Source organism: Chrysemys picta, chromosome 9 (assembly GCF_011386835.1).
Source record: "Chrysemys picta bellii isolate R12L10 chromosome 9, ASM1138683v2, whole genome shotgun sequence".
Lineage (NCBI taxonomy): Eukaryota > Metazoa > Chordata > Testudines > Emydidae > Chrysemys > Chrysemys picta.
This window is the reverse complement of record NC_088799.1, coordinates 65,110,421-65,131,687: the sequence shown is the minus strand read 5'-3', so window position 1 is coordinate 65,131,687 and position 21,267 is coordinate 65,110,421. Positions and strand designations below refer to the sequence as shown.

At 47.3% G+C, this 21,267-nt stretch overlaps 1 protein-coding gene across 8 annotated transcripts in view; it reads left to right on the top strand.

The window, feature by feature from the left end:
* The window catches only part of RBM41 (RNA binding motif protein 41), a 45,364-nt gene extending 27,070 nt beyond the window's left edge, over positions 1 to 18,294 (top strand). For 4 of the 8 annotated variants that reach the window (XM_042861536.2, XM_065556431.1, XM_065556432.1 and 1 more), the window contains 12 exons: positions 913 to 1,075; positions 1,383 to 1,511; positions 3,644 to 3,763; positions 4,568 to 4,659; positions 6,818 to 6,916; positions 7,706 to 7,834; positions 9,422 to 9,499; positions 10,015 to 10,078; positions 11,708 to 11,901; positions 15,882 to 16,626; positions 16,938 to 17,221; positions 18,070 to 18,294. In XM_042861536.2, the coding sequence (XP_042717470.1) occupies positions 913 to 1,075; positions 1,383 to 1,511; positions 3,644 to 3,763; positions 4,568 to 4,659; positions 6,818 to 6,916; positions 7,706 to 7,834; positions 9,422 to 9,499; positions 10,015 to 10,078; positions 11,708 to 11,901; positions 15,882 to 16,626; positions 16,938 to 17,221; positions 18,070 to 18,220 (2,248 nt within the window). In that variant the 3' untranslated portion in view covers positions 18,221 to 18,294. Of the gene's footprint in view, positions 1 to 912; positions 1,076 to 1,382; positions 1,512 to 3,643; positions 3,764 to 4,567; positions 4,660 to 6,817; positions 6,917 to 7,705; positions 7,835 to 9,238; positions 9,500 to 10,014; positions 10,079 to 10,524; positions 10,643 to 11,707; positions 11,902 to 15,881; positions 16,627 to 16,937; positions 17,222 to 18,069 lie in introns of all 8 variants that reach the window. The other 4 variants (XR_010590224.1, XR_010590221.1, XR_010590222.1 and 1 more) reach the window with 3 other exon arrangements.
* Positions 18,295 to 21,267: the final 2,973 nt, after the last annotated feature.

Genomic DNA, 21,267 nt, shown 5'->3' with positions numbered 1-21,267 from the left:
ACTAGATGACTTCTCAAGGTCCCTTCCAGTTCTATGATTCGGGGAGGGGGCATGGTGGGGCCAGGCCAGCCCCCCCATGGGGTGGCGGGGAGGGAGCATCACACAGCCCTGCTCCACCCCCAGCTCTGCTCTGGCCCAGCCACCGGCCCCTGACCACTCCCAGCCCCAGCCCCACCCCCGGCCGGGGCACTGCTCCCAGCCCTGCCATTGGCTCCGTTCCTGGCCCACCTGGGGTGGGAGGGGGGCAAGTGGGGCAATTTGCCCTGGGCCCCACGGGGCCCCCACAAGAGTTTTCAGGGGCCCCCATGAGAGTTTTCGGTGGGTTTTCAGTGCCGCCGAACACACCCGGAGCGAGTGAAGGACCCGCTGCCAAAGACCCGGAGCTTCTTCCGCTCCAGGTCTTCGGCGGCAATTCGGCGGCGAGGGCTTCTTCCGCTCCGGGTCTTCGGCGGCAATTTGGCGGCGAGGGCTTCTCTCCGCTCCGGGTCTTCGGCGGCAATTTGGCGGCGAGGGCTTCTCTCCGCTCCGGGTCTTTGGCGACGGGTCCTTCGCTTGCTCCGGGACCCGCCGCCGAAGTGCCCCGAAGACCTGGAGCGGAAGGACCCCTGCTGCCGAAGACCCCACGCCCCCTGAATCCTCTGGGCGGCCCTGCCACCCTGGCCCCCAGCTGTGGCCCCAGCCTTGGCTCCCTTACCCCAGTCCGCATTCTCCCCCCTCACTGGGAGCTGCAGCCCCGCTCCCGGCCCTGGCTAGCAGGAGACAGGGCACGGATACGGTTAAGGGGAAGGGGGGGCACAACCCTGAAAAGTTTGGGGACCACTGCTTTATAGCTTGACTGCTATAAAGTTGTTCTATTGCTGATACAGAGTGGCTGGATAGGATGTCCTGATTTTTGTTTATCATGTTTTTCAGAAATAAAGATGGGAAGCCTGAATTGGACTTTGATACAGACCAGTATGACATTCGGATATCAGACTTCAGCACGGAGGAATCAGAGAATGCTGGGAGGAAGGTTCCTCCTCGCCTTGAGAAGGTTCAAGAGTCCTCTGCACCAGAAACCGAGTACTCCTTACGGGTGAGTTAGGGATGCTGGAGTTACACCAAAGAAGTAGATTGGTCCTTGCCCTGTGTCTGTCCTAGGTAAACAGTGTGAGCTAAGAGTCTGTGTTGATGTCAGACATGCCAGGGCCCTTCAGTGTAGCACTTCTCATGGAATTAAAAGCTGTGGAATGAATCCAAGCTGTGTTTGCCTGGAAAGGACTCGGCTACTTGGCTATACGGGACTGATTGTGTTGTCAAATGACTTCACTTTTTTCCCTAAAGGTCTCCAGTGAAGTCTGTGTCCATAATACCTCTTTTCTTGCCCTGTCTCCTGCTCCCAGGCATACTGCAGTATCTTGTACCTGAAGCCCCGCATGCAGATTGTTCTGCGACAGAAGAAAGTGAAGACTCAGCTGATCTCCAAGAGCTTGGCTAATATTGAATATGATGTGTACAGACCTACCTCCACGGTATCCTTATAGCTGCCTCTAACCTTTCCTGCCTCCTGGTAACTTCTTTGCATCCAGGGTAGCACACAATGAGGATCACTTGTTTCCCAATTGAAATTAGCTCCTCCTTTGTACTCAAAACTGGATTGGGTGGCCTGGAGCAGCAGGGTGGAGAAGCCGAGGTTTGAAATGAACTTGGAGACTGACTTTTCTTCTCCTGCCCTCCCTTACCCCCATAGAGGCTAGATTCCAACCTGAATAGTTCAAGAAAGAGCCTTGAAAACTGTTTGTTGGAGAAGCAAAGGGTATGTCAACTTACTGGATGGAAGCCCTTGCATGTTTTAAGTCTGAGTGAGGTCCAGATGAGTGGAGGGAATCTTCATGCTTCAGTAGTCCTGGCAACTGAATTCCAATACCAAGCTTATCTGATGTTATCAGCACAAACCTATTTAAACCCGTTTAAAACTATAAACATCTTTAAAAATATATAGGGAAGAATCCTCAGTATAAACCAGGGCCTGATTTCTATGTACAAGACCAGAACTTGTGTATGATAAAAGGGAAACCTTGCTCCATGCTCCCCTCTTTAACCCATTTATCAGCATTCAGTTGCTCGCTTTATTTTTCCTGACTGAATGGAAAGCTTGAGATCTGTGTTCATTTCATTCATTTTTTTGCTTGTTAGCTGTATGAATACACGATTTTTCTTTACCCTTTGTGTGTGTTTTGAGAACACACTGACTGAAGAAGAGAGACATGATTCCAAGTCAAGGCAAAGCACAAAGCAAGCTGTGCTTACCTAGATGTCTATTAAAATATCCCTGAAACAGAATGTGGCTTATATTTAATATTAAATAAATGACATTTTGTAAAAATCTACCCTCCCCCTAAACACACTTAAAAAGTGGTTCTGCTCTGAAAAGTGACTCTGTAAAATGGAATCCTGGGATTCCACCTGTCTCAATTTCCACGTCAAATGTGAAAAGAATAAAAAGATGGAGTTGTTTTTAACTTCCAGCCCTGCATACTCAGCCAGGGATCAGAGACTCAGCATGGGTCCTTTCTTGTTTGTGCATCCTGCTCACTATTAAAGATTTTACAGATTTAGATCCTGCCTTCGGTGACACTTGAGCATAAGTATGCCTAAGTGGAGTTTAGTAAGCGATGACAATGAACAAGAAGGAATGGACTTTGGCTTGTTCTCTCACAACTTTATTGATTCTGCAGAGCCAGCATGCATAAAATGTAATATATCCCTGACACTGAAGAATAAAAATTGTTAGAATACACTTAAGGTAACCCCAGAGAGTGACACACAATGAAAATATACCATCTTCACATATATTCCGTAAATGTGGGAGCCCTCTTAAAGGGATAGGCCAACCAGAAGGATACTTCTGGTGTAACAAGATTATTCTTTATAAATAGCTTCTATTTTTTTAAATCTAGTAGCAGAATTTCTTCCCCAGAACTGAAACTAAGTGAAGTGGGTGTCTGTTGAATTTCCTCTACCTTTGTGGGCCTTGATGTCTTCATTTCATTATTTCTTGAGGTTTCTTTGGTCTTGTTTACAAAGCCAAAACAACCAAATTTAATCACGTTTTTAGTCATTTGCTGGCCCGTCTGGGTTATAACTCAGTTTGATCGTGGTTCTTTGGTCAGAACTTGACTGCTTTATAACAAAATTAGTATTGTAGCCTTTTTAGAGACCTAGGATAAAACATGTTATTTTAACCTATCTGTAACAGTCTTGTTCTGTCCAGACTGGCTGTGTTAAACTGGTGGAACTCAGATGGGCTACAGTTATGCTTATCCACCTTTTTTGGCTGTGTATGCTGGGCCTTCCTCATTCTACAAAGGCCAATGCTCAGCTCTACCCTCCTGCTAAAGAGGCAAAGGTGTTGCTCTAGTCTAAACAGCACAATATCTGCATCACACAACCTACATCATGAGGTTGAGACATTGAAAACTTGTGAGATTTACCTCTCTTTGGAGACTCTTCACCTTCTGCTGTTCTCCATCAGTGGCCCCTTTCACCCACACCCACCCCCACCCCCCCAACCACACACACAATGGCCTTCCCACAAAACGCTATTCATTTCTTTCTTCCTCGGAGCTTGCTGTTTTTTCTCCTTTGACGAGTTTTCTCTCAGAACAAGAGGGTGAAGATCACCTTTGGGTTCAATTGCAAGAATAATAGCCATTTTGGGATCATGATGTACCACAACAACCGACTCATCAAGTCCTATGAGAAAGTGGGCTGCCAAATGAAGGTGAGTGATCAGTGCTTCCCCTCTGCTCTCAGGAATGGGGGAGGAGAGAGGAACATGGCTTCACCAAAGGTAGGCCCTGTCCATAGATCCTTACTCTGGTCCCATGGGCTTCCAGGATCTCACCAGCTTAGCGCAGGAGTTCTTGAAGCTGGTAACTGGACTGTCTGTCCCCATCAGCCGTTTACTATACATATATCCATATTGTACTCTTGTCTAGAAGCTGAGATCCAAGTGCGTCCTCTGAGATTATTTATTGCTGCTATAAGGGGTAGATGCTGGTGGGGAACTCAAGTTGTGAAAGTCATCCTCTTTGCTCAGCCAGACTGCTCCCTTCTCTGAGTGGTGTACTCATTACAGAATCGTGTGTGCAGTGATGGGGCAGCATAGCTGTGCCAGCAAGCTGGCTGTCATTCCTTTGCTTCTAGGGGTCATCTTAGATACAGATACATTGGTGGCTTTCAGAGTAAGGAAGCTAGATGATATTCCAGGTTTATACCCTATGGATTTGTGCTTACGCCTTCCCTTGTCCGCACTGTCTCAAGGGGATCTGCCAGCTGGGGACTGAGATCAGGCCCTTGGAGATTGCCAAGCGTTCATATCTGATGCATGTTGCTGCTGTACATTGCACATGCAGAGGTGTTACCATCAACTCTTGTATCAGAGGGGGATGTGTGGTAACTTGAATCTTGTTGCCAGGATTCCAGGGGAATAGGAATTGTTCTCCTGAAGGTGCTACCTCCTTTTCTGTAACCAGTATGGCTGAAATGATTGGTTTTCTTCCTTCTTTTTTAACCATTGGTGTAGGGGGATGGCATGGGCGTGATCGGGGTGATTGAATGCAACTTCTTGAAACCAGCACACAACAAACAGGACTTTGAAGAAAGCAAGGAATACCGGTAAGGGTGGCCTGCCGCTGGGGCTACTGCTATGCATGGGCTTTACGTATGAAGTAGCTCCATGTTGGCCTATCTTCCTTCTGACACCCCTACCAGAAAATGTCTGGCCATGTTTCTGAGCAGTCTGGAGAGACCTTGCTCTCCTGGGTTGAGAGAGGGAATAGTCTCCATATTCATCTAGTGCTAGTTTTCATGCATGTCTCCACCCATGAACCCTAAACCGTGCCCCAGAGATTTATCTGAAATAGAACAGTGTGTTTTCATTCACTAAAGCAGTGTTTCCCAGGCTTTCAGAAAGTGAGCCCCACAGCTGGAAAATTAAACCAGTCATGTCCTCCACTTGAACCCTGTCATGATAGCAGGGCAGCATGAGAGAAACTGGCATTGGCACTGTTCCATGTCCCCCCCACCCTCCCAGCTACTCAGTTGGACCTACCACTAACTTTGGGGAAATGCTGCGCTATAGAGATGAACATTTACAAATGAGTGTAAGCATCAAATTTAGAACGGGCAGTTGGGGAGGGAAGGGGGGTCAGAGCAGACCCTGCCGTTTGTCTTTGCTTTGCAGATAGCCAGCTGCTCTTAAGTTAATGCAAATAGCTACCAGAGCTCTGGGCTGCTGTGCTGAGGTTAGGGGCCCCCTTGTCTCAGCAGGAAGTGAGAGGTGAGATGTTTGTGAATGCCTCTCTGGTCTGTCATCTTCATGACCCCCTCCCCCACCAAGCTGCTAGGTTATTGACTTGACCAGAACGTACATCCTTCTGAGGTTCACGAGTTTCATGCTGCTGCTCCATGGGGGCTTTTGCTGTCAATCTGACACCAGGAAGCCTGTTTTATCAGTGGAAAGGGTATATTATGGATGCAATTAATCCTTGAATGCAGGGGCTGCCTAAAGTTAAGGGAGACTAGGCGTCCCCAAATCTTGCTCCCTATAGCAGGCTGGTCTGTAGAACAAGAAAGACAGTACTTTGGGGTGACATTGGGTTAAGCCTGTGCTTTGTGTTCCCATCTGAACATGGCTATCTAGAATTTGGATTTTCTCTTTTCATAACTGTGTCAGGTGTCTCTGCATTGTAAGGTATTCTCTGGTGAGTGTGATGAGACATTTTCTGTTGAGATGTGTAGGAGATAGAGAGACTGTCCCAAAAAGCACTTAAAGACCTTATTCTGATATACTGGCCTCATCCAAATGCAAAGGGTAGAAATGCAGTTTTCCTATTGGGAGAAGAAAACCCTATGTCTGCTCCACCCTCTCTACCTGTGCACAATACCCATGCTTGGGCTTGTATCTAATTTGTTTTAAATTAATTGATGCTGGCCTTAGTCCCAGTGATTACTTGAATCGTATATAGCAGCCAGTGGCTGGATGAGACATTTCATTAGGCTATCTGGAAATGTTAGGAGGCCTGATGGCTTCTCTTTGGAGGGTGGGGGGGAATTGCCCAAAGGTTCCAGGCAGGGCTACCCAGGACTAGTTAGCTGCCTGGGTTTGGTCTTAGCCCGTGAGGCCTCAGTCTTCCTTGGTAAAAATTGTGTTTATGCTGTAGCCGAATTTGGGGCCAAAGATGAGACCTTAGCTTCTGTGCACAGCCTGACCTTGAGCCCTAAAGGATGCAGAAAGTATAGGATGAAGTTCTCTAGCCTGTGTTGTACAGGAGGTCAGACTAGATGATCTTAATGGTCCCTTCTGGCTTTAAATTCTGTGAAAACTGGGGTGCTCCGACCCCTGGTTTGGAAAGGAAATGACCCTGACTCTGAACAAAAAGGCAATCCTGCTCCAATGAGAGGCTCTAAGAGCATTTTGGGTGGCAGAGAGTAAGACCCCAGAGATCTTGAGCATCAGGATCCCTGTGTACTGGTAACATAGGGTGGGACTGGCACACTTCTGAAGCTGTGGGATGGGTGATACATCAGGGTTATTCTTGGTACAAATCTCGATGAATGTTCCAAAACCCAAACTCTTCCTGCAGTGGCACATCTGAGTGCCTTCTCCGTCCCCACCACTGTCATATCTGAGCACCTGTGGTTACTGAAGTGAAAGGCAGAGACAGGCAGTAAAGGAGGTTTGCTTCTTCACCTGGGTTGTGTTACTTGTGCTACCTGTTGTGACTTTCAGTGGAATTTGCCTGATTTTTCACTGCTCTTGCCTTCCCTCTAGACGGACAATTACTGCACTGGGACAGAAACTCAACACTTATTGGAAGGCGAAGGTGGCACAGATGAACTTGGGTAGTTCCAGTGCTGCCAATGTGATAGCGTGAGTTCGAACATGATATTGGTCTAATTTTAGTGCAGCATTAAAAGCACTGGGCCTTTCATCTGCAGAGAAGGGGTGGGGAGTTGAGGAAGGGCAGAGAGTATGGAGGGTTTATTAGTATCCCTTTACATTGGGAGATCTAGCTGCAAAGGCTGCTAGTGTAATAAGTTTTTAGTGATCTCAGCTTAGTCCACTGGCTAATGTTGGGGGTGAGCAGGACATGTAACAATAGTGAGAATGGAGGGGCATTGGCAAACGTATAGAGGATAATGTGGTGTCCCAGGCTGGGACATGCAATGCCTTGGCTGAGCTACTTGTCCGGATTAGGTGCTAATACAATCGAGCCTTCACTTTCATAGCTCTGATATGAACAGCACAATAGTGAGGTGAGCAATCTATTCTGAGGGAGCTATGTGCAGCAGACGGAGCATGGCGAGGTGTGGGGTTGAGGCGATGGGGAATGGGTATGGTGCTGATGGCTATCGCTCCTCCGCAAGGCCAAGCACTTTATGTCCACAGGGAATCTGTTGCTGGTGATGGGGAAGGAGTTTCACTGGGGGCTGCTCATGTGATCCAGGCACTACCTGCAGAGTGAATGGGAACATCTGAGAATGGACAGTTGTTAAAAACGAAACTAAATAGGGACATGCACGGCCAGAAACTGTAGACTAGGCTAGCCAGCCACACAGTTGCAGCGCTGGATGCAGTGTTCTCAGTATTCAAGGGATGAAATATAGGGTAGGGGTAGTTCTTTGCTTTGTATCCTAGTCCATGTATCTTTCTTTCCAGAGGGAGACCAGACCAGACTTGGGTGCAGTGTGAGGAGTGTTTGAAATGGAGGAAGCTCCCTGACAAGGTTGATCCTGCATCATTACCTGAGAAGTGGTTCTGTCATCTCCATCCCCACCCCAAGTACAAGTAAGGAGCTCACCTATCTTAGTCCTTGTCTGAACTTTCTACCCTGCTGCCTCCCACTCTTAATACAAACACTCACTGTCCCAATTTTTGCTGACCCTTGCTTCCTTTCCCATGTACATGTGCATCTGCATAGATCTCGAAATATAGAAGCTTACCTGGCCAGCCCTTATTATCGCCACTCGGAAAATATAGGTATGGAACAAAAATCCCACTTGAAATACAGGTCCCCACATGGGTGGAGGTTAATAGGAGGATGGCTCAAGATTCTGGACTAGGATGGTGGCTGTTTAATATATTAATTGGTAATCTGGAAAAGGAGGTGTCAGATTACAGATGACACAATTTTCAGTCAAGATGAGTGGATTGTGAGCAACTTCAGCTGGGTCTACTTAAACTGAGTAGTTGGGGAGCAAGATAAACAAGGGCAAAGCAATTCAGGTTAGAAGGAACAATTAAGGTTACTCTTACGTACAGATGGTTTATAAATTAACTGTAACCTCTCAGGAGAAAGACCTAAGATCATTATGAACAGTTGAGTGAAAACATCTGCTCAGTGTGCCATAGTTGTGGTTTAAAAAGGAAAAACAACCACCATGTTGTTACTAGGAGGGTAGGGTACTTTAAAAAGGGATAGAGAATATTACTGAGACTATTATAATGCTTTTATATAAATCACTGGTAAACCCAAACCTGGAATTCTGTGCCTACTCATGGTCACCCTATCTCACAAAGAAGAAGGTCAATGAAAATTATTAGAACCATGGAAAGACTTCCATAGGAGGAGAAATCAAAAGGATTAGGACCGACTAGTTTAGACATAGGATTTACTGGATGTATACACAATAATGAATGGTGTAAAGGTGGTCAGTCGGGAACTCCTGTTTGCCCTTTCTCATAATATAAGGACCAGGGAATATTCAGTCAAATTTAAAAGTGACACGGGAACTCAGTGTTTACACAGAACATTAGCCAAAAGGTAAAATGGAGGCCAGGAATTTAGTAGAATTAGATATTTTTATACAATTCATATCCACAGTTGCATTTTTTTTTTTTACACTAGTGTATAAGGGATGTAAACCCTCCTACTTCAGGTTATAAGCAACCACTAACTGTCTGGGATTAGGAGTTATTTTTCCCTATAGGCATATTACAGTCTAATTGTTCGTTATGGGGGTCTTATGCTTTCCCCTGAGGCATCTGGTATTGGCCACTGTGGGATGCAGGGATTGCCACACTTCTTCTCCATAGTAAATCATAATTTGAGAGGAAATGACACACATGCAACAATACTTGACGCCGTAAACTCAGATCTTAAAAGCTTCACTTTCTGCCGCCTCATCTGTGTAATTTTAGGAGATAAGTGGCTTGTTTTCCCCTAAATATTTTAAATTTTGTTGTTTCCAGGCTGCTCCTATAGCTCTCTTTGTCTGAAATAGATGCAAAGGTTATAAGGAAAGATAAAGTACTGAAGAGTCTGAGAGAGCAGCTGGAGACATATACAAAGATCCTAAAGATTTGGGGAATTCGTAGGCGACAATCAAACTGTACTCTCTCATGCTCAAGCATGACGGACTGATCTCATTGCAGAAGCTGCTCAGCACCTGAGGAGCAGGAGCCCAGTGATGAGGAGATGAGCCCCAGCTATGACCGAAAATTCAGGAAACAGTTAAGTATATGCTGACTCCATCCTGAAGATGGACTAGCAACAGCAAGGGAGTCAGCAAACCAATTTTGTTTTCCCTCCCCAGTCCTGTTGCTGCTTTTGCCCATTCAACCCAACCAGGGAGGGGGAGAAGGAAACAGCAGTACCTCTGCATAGCAGCTCAAGGTCCAGGTGACATGTCCCAGTTTTCTCACAGGAGGTGCACGTGTCAGTGGTTCCTGGGTCAACATCAATGATATCCTCTTGGTTTCTCTCACCCACTTTCTAGGATCTCTATCTCTGAAACTAGACTTCGGTAGTTAATCCAAACTGCCTGCTCACTGGAGTCACATAGGTGATACCATGACAGTGTTCTTGCACTGTGGTAATAAACTCTCCTCATGCTGAGGTATCTTAATGTCCTAAGTCTTGCCCATGCCACCTCCCAGCTGTTTCTCCTGGCAGAGATAAACTTCAGATCCTGGTTGAGCCTTACAGAGAACGGAAACTGAATGCCTTCTTCCTTCCCATCATTTAGAGAGCAGACCGCAGAGAGAAAGAGGAGGAGGTCGTCGTCATCTTTGGAGAACCTGGAACACGAGGTGAGAGGAAGGAAATGACTGGAGAAGGCTTTGTCATGGTCTGGAGAGTGGGGAACTCTGTGCTGTTGGGGATGGCAAAGTCTCTGCCCTGCCCCGGTCTTTCTTATTTCTGTCTTTTGCTGAGAGAGGAGCTGACACGAGGATCACGGTGTATTGGCTGGAACAAGAAAACCCTGTGTATGCACAGCTTGGACATGCAAACACCAGAGCAATATTAACACCATACTTATTAACAGCGTGACAGTGCTTAGGAGCTCCAGCTCACATGCCATTCTTTCTCCCAAGCCCTGTCTTAATCAAGGGGCTTGATCTTGCCCCCTCTCAACACAGAAGAGGGGTCGGTGAGGTCCCCCTTCCCGTCCTGCGGTCGCAGGGCTGGTTCTCTCAGGCCCTTTCCCACTTTCAGGTTATCTGGTTATATAAAGACTGATGTTTTGAATTTTCAGGAGCACTGTCTTTCGGACACGGCTGCCCAGGATGGGTTCTCCGGGCAGCTCTGGACACTGCAGCGTGCGATCAGGTTGGCCGTCCTTTAGGGACAATTCCCTCCCAACAATCATCATGGTATTAAAACATCTTCCCGCTCCCATTCCAACCCCAGCCTAATCTTGTTGCATGCCCTCTTCCCAAAAATACCCTCATGTCGCATGCTAGACTAGTCTTTCCCTGATCCATTGGGAAGGACAAACCTGGTGAGGACAGGAGGACTTCTCACTCCCACCTTCTCTCCTCCCCATAAGCCACCTCCCAATAAGCCATGCATACCGTGAAGCACGTAAGTAGATGAGACTTTGATCACTGTTGCAGAGTATTTGATCTGGTTTGAGACTAGGAGGTTCTCTGAGGTGTTACTCTGTCCTCACTCATGTTTGTCGTGTCTTCCCACAGTAGTGGCATCAATTCCTCCTCTCTTCCCATAGTCATTAATGTTTCTTTCGTGACATGGTCATTCCACAATATCCCCAGGTGCATGCCCGTGTATGTGTAGAAAGAAAGTCAGTTTGTCGCTTGCATGTATCCCTCTGTGCATGGACATTCTCACAGAAGCACCAGGAAACGCCTCGCATCCTGGCATGGAGAAGCTAAAGCACCATTGCCTGAATTGGGAAGGAGATGAACTCTTATAGTTCTAAACACTAACCGTGCCACCTGTGGTAGTGACTGGGGAAGTGGAGGAGAGAGGAATGCCCCTTCGGGACAGTGACCGTGCAGTAATTTGGTTTGGTTCTCAGCTGGTAAAGTCTGCTGAGGTGGTTATTGCAAGGGGGACCAGTTCAACATCTAGCTGGCAGAGCCCCTGAAGTGGTAACCGCAAGGGGAATGGGTGAGGCCTGGACTTGTAGAGACTTGTCTGATGGTTATGTGGGTGCAGTCCATGACCCATCAGAGAATGGTGATGGGGGTGAGTGGACGTTAGTCTTAGCTGGCAGAGCCCCAGTGATGGTACCTACTAGGAAAATTTTCTTTTAATTCCCAGTTGGTGGATCTGCTCGAATGGGGACTCAGGCTGAATACTCAAGTACACTCCTGTGCTGCTTTCAGTTTGGTTAAGTAACTTTTTCCAAAGCTGCAGCTGGCATGTGAGAGGGGCTGTTTGTTATATTGTTTCAATGCTCCCTTCCTTGCCAGGTATTATCCACTACACCAGAGCCCTGTCCTGCTCAGAATAACAGTGTAACACGTGTGGCAAAGCAAGAGCCTGCAGAAGAGGGGCCCGATGGGATTGCTGGCTCTCTCACTCCTCCCCCTGCTCTTGACAAGATCGGTGCTGTCTGTCTGACCACTGGGCCTTTGGAGCAAAATATACCACAGACAGCTTCAAGGTAGGTGCGATGGTGCAAACAACTGCCTCCTTATCAATAACAACCCTCCTCCTGTTGTTGGACACCCACCCTGTGTGTGAGATTCTGTGTGGGGGGAGGGGTATGCTTGCTCTTGGAGTGTAGGGACATGAGGCAGAGAGTGAGAGAGGATTATCTGAGAATCTGATTAAAGCAGGTGTTGGCTGGAGCCAGAAGATCTTCCCTCATTCCTCTTACACTTTCCTTTTTTAACTTCAGATTCTCTGAACACAATTCAGCTTTCTTCTTAGTGTTTTGCTGGCCTTGAAATGGGAACACAGAGAGCTTTGATAAATGGATTGCAAGGCCGCCTGGTTTAATTACAGCTTCAGCTAGTATCTGTGTATCCTCTGCTGAACCTTCAGTGCTGAAGTTATAGCAGCACTCAGTGAATCACGGTAGATCAGGGGAAGGGATGGTGGTTCACTTAATTCTCTAACCAGTACCTAGGGCATGTTTGACTAGGCTTCTCCTGTCCTTGACATTGGTACCTATGATACCCTCCCTTAAATGCTGAAAGGACGAAGTTTGGAATATTGCTAACTAATCAGGATCACGTTTGCAGAGTCGTTTTTCCTTTTGTGTTTCTCTTTGAGGTGAGCCTCTTGCAGTTTGTGACACAAATTTGATTTTTTACCTTAGCCTAGGACAAGGAAAGTGGGAGCAGGGTGGGAATAGAGGAAGGAACAGAAATCCTTGCTATGTCCTAATTTTTTAATCTTTTCCTCCTTTCACGTTGACCAGTGCCTTTTTCTATCTCGTTGGTGCCACCACCTTCACAGCTCTACATACATAAAGTCTCAACTTAAATTCATCTCAGCAGTTCTTTGCACTGGTTCTAGGGTTGCCAGGTGTCTGTTTTTTTACCAGAATGCCCAGTCAAAAAGGGACCCTGACTGTGCAGCTAAAAGTCTGGTCAGCAGCTAAGGCAGGCTCCCTGTCTGCCGTGGCTCCATGTGGCTCCCGGCAGCAGCGGCATGTACCCTCTCTGGCTCCTATGTGTAGGGGCAGACAGGGGGCTCCACACACTGCCCCCGCCCCAAGCACCGGCTCTGCAGCTCCCATTGGCTGGGAACTGCAGCCAAAGGGAGCTGAGGGGGCGGCGCCTGCGGATGGGGCAGCGCACGGAGCCACCTGGCCACGCTTCCACGTAGGAGCCAGAGCAGGGACATACCTTAAGCACCTCCTGGAAGCAGGGGCAAGTGCCGCCTGGAGCCTGCACCCCTGACCCCCTCCCGATCCCAACCCCATGCCCCAGCCCTGATTTTCCCCCCCCTCCCACCCTCTGAACCCCTCGGACCCAGCCCGGAGCACCCTCTACACCCCAAACATCTCAGCCCCACCCCAGAGTCTGCACCCCCAGCCAGAGCCCTCACCCCCCTCCCGCACCCAACCCCCTTCCCCAACTCAGACCCGCCTCCCACACTCCAAACCCCTCAGCCCCAGCCTGGAGCCCCCTCCTGCACCCCTGGCCCCACCCCAGAGCCCTCACCCCCTCTTGCATCCCAACCCAGTGCTCGAGCCCCCTCCCGTACCCTGAACTCTTCATTTCTGGAGCCCGCACCCCCAGCCAGAGTTCGCACCCCATCCCCTGAGCCAGCCTGGTGAGTGAGGGTGAGGAGAGCGAGCGACAGTGGGAGGGGGAATGGAGTGAGCAGGGGTGTGGCCTCAGAGAAGGGGCAGGGCAGGGGTGTGGCCTCAGAGGAGGGGCGGGGCAAGGATGTTCGGTTTTGTGCGAGTAGAAAGTTGGCAAACCTAACTGGTGCAGTTCCGGTTCTCCCACAGCCCCTAGGGTCAGTCTGGATAATGGTCAATGTGACTTCCTGTCATCAGATGGAGACAGGAAATTCAGCAAAATTTGTGAAGTCAGCCCTTAAGAGCTCTAGCTGAAAATTCAGTTGATTTCTGGCCACGAGCAGGTGGAACAGCTCCTTTGGTTAAGAGAAGCTTCTTAATTAAATCTGAACTTCACTTGGGTTTTAGGTGCATTTTCTCCCCTCGTCTCACTTGTCCTAGCATTGTCTCCAGTTATGTATTTACTATGTGAGAAGTCATCGATCATTGTTTAAGTGTTGCAGTACACCCTTCTATGCACTTGGTGGCACAATTTGTCCACCTTCCCTTTTAGAGCCCCACTCTGGGTGACAGCTTGGAAGAGGAGCTGCTCAGATGGTGAAGCCTGTTCTATATGCACAAGGGTAGTGAAATGTAGCATAAGTGAATTTAAAATACTTTAGAAATAATGCAATGGCATGAGCAGAAGTTCTCAAACTGTGGTCAGTGGAACACTTTGGTAATGCTGCTTACCTGGTGCTTTTATTTCCAGCTACTAATTCATGCCAAGAAGCTGAAAATACATTCAACACCTTCCTAACACTGCTTTTCCCCCTGAGCAGTCACTGTAGTTGCCATTGCAAATGGTAGACCGAATCTTCGTATTGAAACATTCCATGGTGTTGAAGAGTTTGAGAACTCTTGTAGTAGAGGATCAAACCTTCCAATCATAACAGATCTCTAAGTAGACCATACATGAGAGGAACCACTTAGCCTGTCACTAAAACACAGCCACCTCTGGGTAGATGATGGCAGCCATTCTGAATCAGCAGGACTGCATACCAGATTTTAGGGTTTTCTAGGCACAGAAGTGAAAATTAAATTCTGGCTGACTGTTGTACCAGGAAGTTTAGGAAGGTAGAATGGAATTGGCCAAGGTGGGATTTGGCCAGGATAATGGCCAACTCCTGCTCTTTCCTAATGTAAAGAATCAAGTGCAAAGCAACCTGGAGAAATGTAAAGCAGTGTGGGATGGAGGCAACAAGGGGAGATTTGAATAAACCTGAAGCCTTACAATCAGGGAGCAAAACTAAACAACCTAAATATGAATAAAGGGGGGGACATAAGCAGGAAGCCACTTTGTGCTAAAGCAAATGTATGTTCATCTAGTTAATACTGCCCTGATTATTTTTTTCTGACATAAGCAAGCACTGTAGTTACTGCAGAGACAGTGTGAAATTGAGAGGAAGGTGTCTGCCCGCTGGGGAAGATCTATTTTAAGAAGTGGCCTGGAATGCACGAGTCTGAGAGTTTTTAGCGAACGCAGACCAGCTTCTCTAGATCAGTGCAGGGTTTTTATGGGTGTAGGTGCACTGTGCACGTACAAATGAGCTGGCTTGTTCCTGGCTGAAGTTCAGTTTTGTTTTTAATTATGTGAATAAGTCCATCAGCCATCTGACTGTGTGAGTGGCACAGATTTTGCTTGAGAATGTGGACAATATATGCTTCACAATGTATTGTAAACTTTATTTAACTGGATCATTTTCCTGATACTTAAAAAAGCCCAACATTTTAAACATACCCTGTGTTGTGTTTAATGAAATGTATCAACCAAACATTTTTCATGAGAGATTTTGCAAGCTGCAGCTGGCTTCCATTCAGGGACACAGATTCACAGGCTTTGCTATACTGGATTAGAAGGGCAGTGGGTTCTAGTGGATTGAGTTTGGGGAGGAGTAGGGAACCAGGAACTCCAGAGATCTAATCCCAGCTCTGCCACTGACGTGGCAAGTTCCCCATCTGTAAAATGAAGATAACAATTAATTACCTGTTTCTCTCAGGGGTTGGGAGAGAGTTGAGATGATTATTAGTTTCTGTATAGCACTTTGAAAATCTAAAGTGCTGTGTTAGTGCTGAGGGTAGTCAGACCACTAGGCCTGCAAAACTGGTCTCCTGCCTCCAGCAGTGGTCTCATCTTAATGTTTCTGTGAAGCCTCCCGAGCACCCCTGACCAGTGGGGGAGGGGGAGAGGGAGAGGGAGAGGGAAAGCGACTCTTGACTGCTCTTGGAGATCAGCATTACTCCCTAAACACTGAGGTTAGTTTTCTCAGTGGGATGGGGTGGTGGCACTGCCTGGCTGCTGTACAGAGTGGGGTTCAGGCTTGCTGATCCAGTCCTCTCTTTTGCAGCAAGCACAAGCTGTCCACAGAAGAAGAGCTGCTGGAAAAGCGGAAGCGATATCAGGAGCAGATAGACCCATCCCCCCCAGATCTGACCAGTCCCAGCCCCGCAACTTCTTTTGAAAGGGAGAGCTCCACTGAAGTGGACCAGGACCAGTTATGCAGCGAGTCTGACAAGGATGATGAGAGTGTAGAGGGGAGCATAGACTCCTGCCTAGTCAGAGAACATCTGGATGCACTCAGTGGAACCAACCAAGCTGGGGATGCTTCACACAATGGGGGTCTCTGTCCTACCAAAGAGACTCCAGCAAGTCTCGGTCACTTTGAAGGAGAGCAAAAGGAGACTGCAGTGGTCCAGGTGGAACTGGAAGAAGAAATGCCGGCCTTAATATCAGAAAGCCAGGCAGCAGATAAGAGTGTCTGTGTAAATACATGTGGGAACGTGGAGGAGGTGGACAAGAGGCCCTTCGTGGCTGTTGTTGGTATTTCAAAGGCTGCTGCGTATGGTGAGGCTCCCATTCAGCTAATCCCCTTTGGGTGGGAGGAGAGACTCGATAAAGCAAAGGTTGAGGTGAAGGCCCGGAGCCACAATGATCCTCCCCCTGATGGGGACAGAGGAGGAGGAGACCTGCAGGTACCAAAGACCACAAATCAGAGGGATATGGTGGAGCAGGAGGAGCTGAGACAAACTGTGGAGAATTTCTCGGTGGAGCTGAAGAGGGTCTCAGCAGAACGGGATTTGCTCCAGGGCAAGGTAACATTAGCACCTGGTTGTGAATTCTGGTGGGGCAGGAGGGATAAAGTTCTGCAGCAATAGGGAATTGGATGGGGAAGATCAAGACTGACTTAACAAGGAGAGAAAATCCCCTTGCCTTGTGTCTCACGTAAGGCTAGTAGGGGTTAGGATTCCTTCCTTACTCTACTAGCCATTACCCTGTTCCTCAGCTCCTGGAAAGTTTGGTGTTTTGTGTTTTTTGTTTTTTGTTTTTTTCCCTTTCTTTTCCCCCTTAATGTGCAACCTCACTTCCTGTGCATTCCCCTGCGTTTGCTATTTCTTTAACTCAGGTGGAGGAACTAGAACAGGAGAAGTGCCACTTGGAGACAGATTTCTTGAAAAGCCAACAGGAGTTGGCAACTCTCAGGGCCCAGGAGACCGAAGGCTTGTACTGGAGCAAGAAACACATGGGTTACCGCCAGGCTGAACTGCAAGAGCTAAAGGCTCAGCTGGAGAGGACCATAGAGGAAAAGACCGAGCTGAAGGAGCGGCTCAAGGAGACAGAGATGCACCTGGAGGTGCTTAGGGAGGCACATGTCTCCTGCAGGAGCCCAGAGAGGGGAGACTTGAAAAGGTCAGAACTGTGGGTTAAACCATAGACAATATCAATCAGTCCCAAGGTGGGGGGAGAGAACATGGGTTACCTTGCGGGGGAACATCCACATAGGAAACTGGCTTCTGGGAGAACACTTTGGTACTCATGAATTGAAGATGCTGCATGAGTAACAGTGGGTTATTACTAAGGATTGCTAGGTTGTGAGGAGAAGGGGGGCTACAGAGGAGAGCTACAGGTGAAGCCAAATAGCTACAGGTTTGAAGGATACCCCACACAGAGTTCCTTTGCCAGGGCTGGATTCTCTCCTGCAGTACGTTGTTCACTTTATGGAGTATTCCTGTTGAATCATTCAGACAATATTGGCTTCCTTAAGGATAAGAGAATGTGTCAGGGGAAAGAAATACTCTGTAGGTACTGAACTGTCTTTCCCACAAATATGGGACTTTCCATATCGAGGATGTGTTTTTTAGCCCTGCTTCTGACCTGACAGCACTTATGGAATCATAAGGAACAAGTGCGAATGTTGAGCTATGCAACCCTAAGTTAGATTTACAAATACAACCTCTCTGTGTGGCAAGTATTGTTGCCCCCCTGTTACAGAGAAGTTAACTGATTTGCACAGTGTCACATGAGAAACTGACAACAGAGTTGAGAACTGAGTTACATTCCCCTATTTCCAATCCTGTGCATTGGCCCCAAGATCTTCCCATCCTACCATCTGCAGCCTGCACTGCCTTTAGAATGGAGCAAAGAACCTCAGCCTCCCACAGCACTGGTAATAGGAAGGAAGACCGCAAGTTAAGGGAAGGGATGTATTGGAACTACCGGTTGTCTCTGACTCTTGACTCTTCTCCTCTTGTCCACAGCACTATGGAGAAGCTGAAGAACCTGCGTAGGAATGTCAGCCAGCTCCTCTCACTGGTCCTCCCTCACCTAGAACTGCAGGATGTTAACTATGAGTCAGACCAGATTGATGAGATCTTGCAGACAGTGTTGGAGACGAACAGGATGTCATAGTAGCCCTTCCCCCATGCTGCCATTGTGCCTTTTTGTATAGTTTCTTTAATAAATCCATAAGTTCTTCATCCTAACTCTGGGCCTTCCTTCATTTCATTAGGAGTGGGGCTTCCATTCCCTTCTCCTTTCTTGTGGCTCTGTAAACTTGTCATCAGAGTCCTGTAGAGATCAACATGGATAGCTCATCCCTCTGTGTCCTGGCCAGTCTCCTTTGTTTAAAGCTGCTTTTGGGGTGTGCTGGCCGGCTTCCAGGGAGTTGGGTCCTCAGATGATTTTGTCTCTTAAATGCTTTTTCAGTTTTTTTGTTAAATAATGGAGTGAGACGATTCTTTGAACTAATTTTAACATTCCAAGTTGCTATGGGAACCCGTTGGTGACTCACTGACACTATCCTGATGTCAGTTTAATTGCAAAGCTCTAGAATGATATTGATGAGGTTCTTTGGCATCTTTCAGCAGATGGGGCTTTGTGTAAAACTCTTCTCTGCCCAAACTTCCCTGTAAGAATACCCTCATTCTCAGACCCATAAGAAACAAAGCCAGTATTGAAGCCTGCCTTTTGGGGGCAGGGACTAAAGAGATCATTGAGCACCTCTTGTAAGTAAAACAAACAAAACCAGAAACCATGATGATGAGGGCCATAGAAGTACCTGGATAAGATCACACACAGATTGCCGGTGAGGGGCCAGTGGCTCCAGAGACTCTATTTGGAGTTTCCAAAGGTTCTAAAACTCTTAAAATTCTTCATTCATCTTCCTGCTTTGAAACAAACTCTCCTTCTCATCTGATTAAAAGTGGAAGGAACACCCCCACATGTAAGTGTTGCACAATTGGCCAGGCTGCTTTGATTTAACTTGGAATCATGTCTGTCTTGTAGAAGGTTTAGTCCTGACTTAAGAAACAAATGGCCTAATAGGTTATAGCAAATGTATATGTAAATGTATATCAAAGAGGAGCCTGGCCAACTTTGCTATGCCTTTAGGCAGTACTGCTGTGTGACCACCAACTCAATCCATTTCAAAGCCTCCTGCCTTCGGGGCATCCAGAACAGTCGGGCAGACCAGTTGAGCAGGTCTTTCACCAGCCACCACAAGTGGGGTCTCCACCCAGATGTAGCCAGGTTCATTTTTCAGCTGTGGAGATTCCCCATATAGATCTGTTTGCAACCAAAATCAACAGGAAATTTTATCAGTTTTGTTCATGTGCAGGTCACGGTCTTGGAGCTCTCGGATGTTTTTCTGTTGCCCTGGATGAACGAGCTCCTATAAGCTCCGTCCTAGTCCACTCCTACCCAGAAAGTTGTTAAAAAATCAAGCAGGACCATGCCCAAGTGATACTCATAGCACCAGTGTAGCATCCCCAATACTGGTTTTTCACTCCGCTGAACCTGTCCGACTAGGCTCCTTTGACACTACCATGGGATCTAGGCCTGATCTCACAGGACCAGGGTCGCCTCCTCCATCCCAACCTAGAGGCCTTTCAGCTGACAGCCTGCATACTCTGTGGTTGACACCTCAAAAGGAGATCTATTCAAAGGGGCGCAAGATGTGCTCTTGAATAGTAAAAAACCTTTTATTCAGGTATACTTACTTGGTGAATGGAAGAGATTGTCCATCTGGTCTCAACAGAAAGGAGTTTCCCTGGTCTGGGCTCCAGTACATGTGCTGGACTCTTCGGTATGCTTGAAACAGCAAGGCCTGGTCATTAGTTCTATCAGGGTCCACCTGGCAGCTATCTTAGCTTTCCACCCTCCAATTGGTAATAGCTCTCTTTTTTGCATTCCCATGTAAATCAGGTTTTTGAAGGGTGTGGACCAGTCATATCCCCAAGTAGAGAATCCTGTTTCCCCTTGGGACTTAAACCTGGTATTGACAAATCTAATTGCTCCTCCTTTTGAATCGTTAGTCACTTGTTCATTACTCCATCTCTTGACAAAGGTAGCCTTCATGATGGCAATTACCTCAGCCAGGAGAGTGGATGAATTATGAGCTCTAGTGTCGACCTCCGAGTCCTGTCTTCTACAGGACAAGGGACACCTGCACCCTTATCTGAAGTTTCTCACCAAAGTGGTTCTGACTTCCACATCCATCAGGCAATATATTTGTCAACTTTCTTCCCGAACCTTCATGTTCATAAGGAATGAGGTGAGACTCCACATGTGAGATGTGTTTTACTTGGACAGGACTAACCCAATTGTTTGTGGCAGTTACAGACAGGATTAAAAGACTTCAAATCTCTTACATTTGTGCTACAACACAGCCAATGTGACTCCTCTGAAGAGGGTGCTGGCGCATTCAACCAGATCTCATGCAACCTCTGCAGGCCTTCTAGCCCTGGTGCCTATTCTGGTCATTTGTAGAGCTGCAGCTTGGTTTACACTGCGTGCCTTTGCCTCACATTATGCCATCTCTCAGCAATCTAGAGATGATGCTAGATTTGAATAGGTAGTCCTTCAGTCTTTATCCAGGTAGACTCTAGTTCCACCTCTAGACCAAACTGCTTGTGAGTCATCTGAAGTGGAGTGGACACGTGCTATCACTTGAAGAAGAAATTGTTACTAACCTGTTCCTTAACTACTGTTCGAGATATTGCACATGTCCATTCCACAATGCAGCTTCCTTTCCCTCTGTAGCAGAGTCTGTCCTATCAGAAGGAGCTGAGGTGGGGATTGGGATGGCACGGCCCTTTATACCATCACACAGTAGCACAAGGCAGCAGAGGGCATATGCACCATCACAACAGGTACCAAAAATCTCTGAGCACTGTGCACATGTGAAATGGAATGGACGTATGCAACATATATTGAAGAACAATGATTACAGAACAGGTTAGTAAGTTTCTTATCCCTAGATCTATTCACTGTCTTCTATTTCCTTGCATTCTCATTTTCTCTTCTTAGGATAGTTAGGTCTGGGTTCAAAGGTTGTATCCATTTCTAGTAGTTCTGATATTTTTTTATTTTTTATTTTTTTTAATTTACCTCCAGAGATCTGTCCTCTTACTCTGTATCTGCCTGGGCTTTAGTCATGCTTCCAGCACACTTGCCAT